At 32.2% G+C, this 7,500-nt stretch overlaps 2 protein-coding genes across 3 annotated transcripts in view; one reads left to right on the plus strand and one right to left on the minus strand.

The window, feature by feature from the left end:
• Positions 1-2,296, plus strand: part of LOC125029242 — a 32,092-nt gene extending 29,796 nt beyond the window's left edge. The window contains exons 5-7 of the mRNA XM_047619134.1: positions 242-722; positions 975-1,076; positions 1,366-2,296. Of these exons, the coding sequence (XP_047475090.1) occupies positions 242-722; positions 975-1,076; positions 1,366-1,498 (716 nt within the window). The 3' untranslated portion in view covers positions 1,499-2,296. The remainder of the gene's footprint in view (positions 1-241; positions 723-974; positions 1,077-1,365) is intronic.
• Positions 2,297-2,594: 298 nt separating this feature from the next.
• LOC125029243 (mitochondrial thiamine pyrophosphate carrier-like) overlaps positions 2,595-7,500 on the minus strand; it is a 5,703-nt gene continuing 797 nt past the window's right edge. The window contains exons 2-7 of one of the 2 annotated variants that reach the window (XM_047619136.1): positions 6,525-6,666; positions 6,211-6,363; positions 5,827-5,976; positions 5,406-5,574; positions 4,515-4,657; positions 2,595-3,299 (exon numbers count right to left, since the gene is read on the minus strand). In XM_047619136.1, coding sequence (XP_047475092.1) covers positions 3,096-3,299; positions 4,515-4,657; positions 5,406-5,574; positions 5,827-5,976; positions 6,211-6,363; positions 6,525-6,662 — 957 coding nt within the window. In that variant the 5' untranslated portion in view covers positions 6,663-6,666 and the 3' untranslated portion in view covers positions 2,595-3,095. Of the gene's footprint in view, positions 3,300-4,514; positions 4,661-5,405; positions 5,575-5,826; positions 5,977-6,210; positions 6,364-6,524; positions 6,667-7,500 lie in introns of both variants that reach the window. The other variant, XM_047619135.1, reaches the window with a different exon arrangement.

Here is a 7,500-nt window from a genome sequence, read left to right on the forward strand (position 1 = left end):
GGCAATATATCAGGCCCACATAACCTGCAGTACTGCATGTGGTTAAGCGAACTTCATGTATTTCTTTCTGTCTTCGATCTCCCTCCTCTTCATATACTATGTTTTCATTATTTCCTTGGCAACTGCCTAACTTATCTTATGAAGTTATTCTATATAATTCGTTGGATAAGCTGTGGGTTCTTTTGGAACACTTCGATACATATTCTGGTTTAATGTTACACCTTCACGCTGTCTCCTTCAGGTCTTGATCTCATCAAACCCATTGACGTCCCTGAAGAGCGTCCTCGGCCCTCGTTCTCCTCAAGGCCCACCTTTTTTCCTCGTCCCTCAACATCTTCATATCCATCATCATCATATCCTTCTTCATCATCATCATCATATCCTTCTTCATCATCATCATCATATCCTTCTTCTTCATCATCATATCCTTCTTCTTCATCTTCATCATCATCATATCCTTCATCATCTTCATCATCTAGCAATCCTTCTTCCTCTTCGCAAGACATCACACCTCCCTTTCACCTGACATCCTTCGATGAAGTTCCATCTGGAGCGACAGATGTCAAACGTCTGGACGTGTCAATGCGTCTCTCCCGCCTTGACTACTTTTTCAACAACCTTCACCTGGACCGCGAGGACTGTCGGCGCCGAGTCTTGTGTGAGGTGTCCCGCGACCCAGAAACCTTCGCTCCACTGTCGGACCTGATCGGTAGTGAAACTAGGCAAGTCCACTTCGGGTATTAACGAGTCATTCTTGGAGATGCTTTGCTTCCCTTGCATGCTTTCATCGTAAATTGAATATTTACGTTTAAGTTCCTCCATTTTTATTCAACATCGACGGCAAAATAAGTCTTTGTAAGTATACATTTTGGCGTCTTCCTATATCACCGGTCTTTATCTATCTCTGCGAACTTAACACAAGGCCTTAAAATACGAATTGTTTACCATGAACTAATTTAGTTATTTTCCTTCAGGATCTCAGGCAACATCTGGGAGCTGAGCCAACAGTTGCGACATACAGCTGAGGGCGGGAGGCTCCTGTCCTACATTGAGGCCGTGCGAGAAGGAAGGGACAGGTGAGTGTACTGTGATACATAGAGCCGTTGTAGCTGAGAGAGGAAAAGGGAGGAATTAGTCGTTACTGTTGGGAACTGAGGACCGGCAAGAAAGTAATCGTTGTTTTTTATGTTGTAAAGACTAGGCAGTGGTGCTTTTTCCCCCTTCTCTTGGAGTCATGAAGTCTTAAGTGACAAGGAAGAAAAGCAAAAAGGGATCAATGCATATAATGATCAAAGCGTGTATTGCTTTTATGTACATCACCCTCAAGACTTCATGTACTGACTGAAATTTTCCGTTTATTCACAGGTCAGAGCAGTGTGATGGTTACCGATACCAATGCGATTTGAAGGCTCGTGAAGTGATAAATACAGACATACTCCCAATATGGCGCGAAGTAGTCCGTTGGCTCACAGTGAAGGTCCTTACCCAAGAATTATAAATATCCATATTCATGAATACTAATTCATGAATAATTATGATTTCTCGAAGTGAATATTTGACCTTTAACATTCCAAAACATTAGCATGTCTTCATGACTTCCCTTTAGTGCCTCTCCTGTGTATATGTAATTTTATATATGACCATGCCATTCCTCTTAGTATCTGAAGGTAAAAAACTGAATGTGGAAGATTTTATTCTGAATGCCGTCTTAAATATTTATATGAGTGATAAAAAAAAATGTTTTTCTCCATGCGACTGCAGTTATGATTCTGTATTTGGTAATTTTTTTAGTCTGTGTGCATGACTTTTTCAGTGTGTGTGTCTTTGGGGTACTTTTGAAATTAGCCAATAGTTCTTAAACCATGTTTGTACTTTATAAACATGAATGAAAGTACATTATATTCATGGAATATGCCATATTTGATTGTACATTTTGTTATTGTTGTGTTATTGTTATATTGACATAGTTATTACAGTTGCATTTGTTATATTTCTTCAGAAAGGAGATATCACTGCATTGCAGAAAATGTTTTCTTTTGTAAATGCTTTGTACTGAATATATAGGCATTAACTTTTTACTTAGTGTGTAGATGAATCAGCACTAGTCACTTATTTTAGACCAATTTCTCAATATATCACCTTTTGCCTTTTGTAAGGAAGCTTGTTTTAATTTAAGTTGTATGCATATATAAATAAGCACAATTATTTTTATATTATGTGTGCACACATGCACATACACATGTGCGCATGCGTGCGCGCCCACACACACACAGACACACACAGACACACACAGACACACACAGACACACACACACACACACACACACACACACACACACACACACACACACACACACACACACACACACACACACACACACACACACACAGTATATATATATATATATATAAAACAAAACAACTTGATTTATAAATTATATATGTTTCTAGAATAAAATATTTGACCAGCATCTATTTTTTGTTTTCCTGTGTGACTTCCTAAACCTGTTCTTTGCCAACATCATACTTGACCATGTATGTACTTACACAAGGAAAGTAAATGCTGAAGGCATGAAAAATTAAGAAAACAGATATACTCTAAATGTCCGCATATAGCAGCCTTTAATTAAAATACTACAGACATAACTATTGCATACTGGATATGTGTAATCATATCTTTTAAGTGTGCAGCATTATATAAGAATCCACAAAATTATGATCATCATCATATTCACAAAAATTATATACACTGTACAAAACTTGTGTCTGAGAAATCTTTGTATTTTCTAAATTATTATCACAGATAACAGTTTTCAAGATATTTGGATTCATACTGCAATAGTAATTAATATCAACTGAATCAGAAACATCAAGATAATCTGACATATCATTAAATAAATCCTAGAAAAGAGTGAGAGAAAATTAAGATTGTAGAGAAAAATATGCCATATCTGGGTTCATATGTTTTAGAGGGAAGAGAACTGTATATACAAGTATTACCTACAAGGCACTTCTCTGAGGGTTTCATTACACTGAAACAATTTTGACTGAATTCGAGATTCAACAAAAACAGAAAGAGAAATATGTAATCATTATCACGTACTAGTGTCTTTTGGACCAGTATTCTTCCCACGGGCAACAGCAATAACATAACAGGTGGCTTCATAGGAAACAAATATGACACCTGTTGCCAAGCCACTTTTGAGCATGCTTGGCCAAAGTCCCTTAAACCACGCCTGGATGCCCTCTTCATGCATCACGGTTGATATATACTTCCATACATTTGTATATACAATAACCTGTGGAAGAAATTTAAAAAATAAGAACTGTAGTTAGCAGTTCATAAAAAACCTAACTTTGATATTGCTATCAATATCAATATCGATAATAATCATAATACAATGATAAATATCCTACATAATATGACAATTACTATTATTAATATCATTATCATTGTTATCATTATTATCACTATCATAATCATCATCATCATCATCATTTATTTTTTACTATCAATATTATTATCATTATTATCATTATTGATATTATTATTATTATTATATTATTGTTGTTGTTGTTGCTGTTATTACTATTACTATTACTAATATCATTATCATTTTTATCATTATTATCACTATCATCATCATCATCATCATCATCATCATCATCATTTATTTTTTACTATCAATATTATTATCATTATTATCATTATTTATATTATTATTATTATTATTATATTATTGTTGTTGTTGTTGCTGTTATTATTATTACTATTACTAATATCATTATCATTGTTATTATCACTATTATTATCATTATTATCAATATCAACATTTTCTTTATCATTATCATCATCATCATTAACTATTATTATTTTTCATTATCATCATTATTCTTATCATTATTATTATTAGTTATTACTAAGAGTACTAGTATTTTTATTACTATTATTACCATTATCATTATAATTATCATCATCATTATCATCATTATCATTATCATTATCATTATCATTATCATTATTATCATCATTATCATTATCATTATCATTATCATTATCATTATCATTATCATTATCATTATTATTATTATTATTATTATTATTATTATTATTATTATGATCATTGCCATAATCACTTATCATTACAGTTATTATTATCATTACTATCATAATTGCTATTAACATTATCACTATCATTATTATATTATCATTACTATTACTTTTGTTAATATCATCATCATAATATCATTATCATTATCATCATTATTATCATCATTATCATTATTATTATTATCATTATTAATATCAATATTATTATTTTCATTATTGTTATTCCTAAAGAAAGATTCACCTGAGAAATAAGGGATGAGAAAAAAAAATTACATGATCGTAGAAGGGAAGGACCCCGAATCCGTCACAGGAAAATAATATTCCGCAGAACCATATAACAAATACAAGTACTACTTAAAGAGAACATATCTGCCTATAAAAACACATGTCACAGTTAACATACCTTGCCAAACTGCTTTCTGTTATTTTCAAACCCTCGAATCTGCATTCTCTTTTTAAGAACATCAAGAGGGTATGTAGCGACTTTGGCACACACACCTGCAGCCATGCCACTCACAGCGCTGCAACTCAGCCAGGGAAGGTGGCCTACTGGAGAGAAGCAAAGACAGGCCAATTAATAAACAAAGCACATCACACTATATATCCTATATCATCTTCATTACCAATCAAAATCATTATCATCACTTTATTAGTAATATAATTTTCATGATCACTATCATCATCATTACTGCTTTCACTGTCATTATATCTTTATCATCTTTACTATTATTATTATCATTATTAACATTATCATATATATATATCATTATTATTATCCTTCTCATCATTATTTTCATTCATATCATCATTCATATTTTGTTGATTATCATTATCTTTATCATTATCATTATTATTACAATTACTATTACTAATATCATTATCATTTTTACTATCATCATCATCATCATCATCATCATCATCATCATCATCATCATCATCATCATCATCATCATCATCAAAATAATAATCATTACTATTATTATTATCATCATTATCATTATTACGACCATTATTATCATGACTTTAATCATCATCAGATACATACACCCAAGCACTCATACAAATAATAATTAACTAGAAAAAGATCCCTATTACATATAAATCATTTATTTAATGCAGTGAACAGATTATGAAAGGAATACATAAATGAATTTCATAAACTTATGAATCCTATTTTTGCTTGACAAAGACATACAAAATTTTTTAAAAATGATTATAGTATATCAGCATAAGTTAATAAAGTATTTTTCCATTCAGAAAAGGAAGTAAATTACATTTCTGTTTCAGATCTTACCATCGCCAATAAGGTTATTAGTAAGTGCAAGAAACACATGATAGAAATAGAAGATGAGTCCAGAACTTGGAGCATTCATAGCAACAGTTGGCAGAAACCCACGCCATAAGCTTAATGCTCCTTCTTGCCGAACCATTTTCACTGCTGCATCCATCATGCCACTGTAATACTGTGAAATGAAACAATTAATTGTATGTGGTATTACATATCAACTAACACACCTTATAAAAATTAGAAATAAACAAGAGAGGGGAAAATAATTAATCAGAGAATAATCTTACATTAAAATTATAACTGATGTTTGTCAATTTTTTCACTCAAAATGTAAAAAAAAAATTCCATCATCATCTAATGAAATCAAGATTTTCTAAAAGTAAAATAATTTGAGAAACATTTACAAAATTCAAAGAATGGAATCCACCTTTGGAGTTCCTTGTGCAACCATTCTGGTACGTAATACATCACATGGCATGGATATCAAGGTTCCACAAACTCCAGCAAGTCCTCCACACAATCCATGAGGGAAACCATGCTCGGTGGCTGCCTTAGTAAGAACTGCATAACTCCAGAACTGAAAGAGTTTAAAAATATATATATATATATATATATATATATATATATATATATATATATATATATATATGGTTTACATGATAATAAAAAAGAGTATCGTCTTGCCTCGTAATTAACTAATTTTTTGGTTCCATAAATCAGTATTCAAACCTAAACACTGATCATTATTCTGAGTTACATCAAAATATAGCTTTGGTTACATTTTTGAAAATTAACTAAGAAATTATCTTACCTGTGCAACACCATATCCAACACTTAGTGCTTGAGCTGGTAGATGCCCTTTCCAGAGTGCTGAAGGACCTTCATTTTTTGCAATTGCGAATAGGCTCTGGAAAATCCCATGGTACAGCCCTCCGCCATGCCTTGTGGTTGGCTCAATTTGCAGCTTTTAGAAATATGAAAATGTGAGTTAAATACCAATGCAAAATACTTATAGACTTAATGCTCATTTAACAATTTGAAAATAATCTTTATATCAATATTCTTCACTCAATACTCTTATTACTTTTGCAACATCATCTAAAAGGAGACCTGCATCATATTTACCTGAAACCTAATTTTAAGAACATCAAGTGGCTGGATAAGAGCTCGAGTGACCATTCCACTTACAGCACCAGCAACAGCATGGTCTCCTGGAGTGAGCTGAACATCCTGGTCTTCTTTATATCCTACATAGCTACCCATTATTCTAAGAAAAGGCAAACATACCATTACTAATCTATCCCTTATAAAGAAAAAACACTTAACCCAACCACAACGGACTTATGTTCTGTCCTCTGTAGTTTTTTGTGAATTTTGTTACATACAGATGGCTCCACATGTGCTGAGTCGGCAAGGAGTCTCCTAGTAGGCCATAGTGACCAATCCAAATTTCCCCATTCCTTGAATTTGTGGGAAAATGTGTGTTTTTTTGTTTTTTTCTTTTGAAATACAACTGATATACTGTTATTATTGTTATTGGTGTTATGATTATCAAAGTGTTATTAAAATCTTGGTAACATTTAAGACCATGAAATAATACAAAAGACCCTTTCCAAAAGTCAAGGAAAAAGGTAAACAGATATGTAGGATTAATAACTGACTTCTTGGTGACTAAGCACCTGTAGAGCCATCTATGTGTAAATACAATAAATAAACTTATATTACATTGGACATGGCATGTATTCTTGCAATCTATGCCAATTGGATTAAGAGTTATAAATGTTAAATATAGTGATATGAGAAATGGTAGATATGAAGCTGATGTTAGAGCATGAGACAACTACTAAAAGAAAATCAGGAAAATTGCATGATACAATGTTTTGCTTATCACTGCTGCCTTGGTCTATTCTCATAAAATTTAAATAGACTATTTCATAGCTTAGTTTGGAAAACTCTGGTTCAAAAAATAAATTACATGTTGCAACAGTGGCTATAAATCAATTTACCAATGATACTTTGCACTGAATTATACTACAGGAAAAAGTAACAGTTATACAAGGCTGATACACAAAGACAGCAATTTCCTACACATATTAAGCCA

The sequence above is a fragment of the Penaeus chinensis genome, chromosome 9 (assembly GCF_019202785.1).
Source record: "Penaeus chinensis breed Huanghai No. 1 chromosome 9, ASM1920278v2, whole genome shotgun sequence".
Taxonomy (NCBI): domain Eukaryota; kingdom Metazoa; phylum Arthropoda; class Malacostraca; order Decapoda; family Penaeidae; genus Penaeus; species Penaeus chinensis.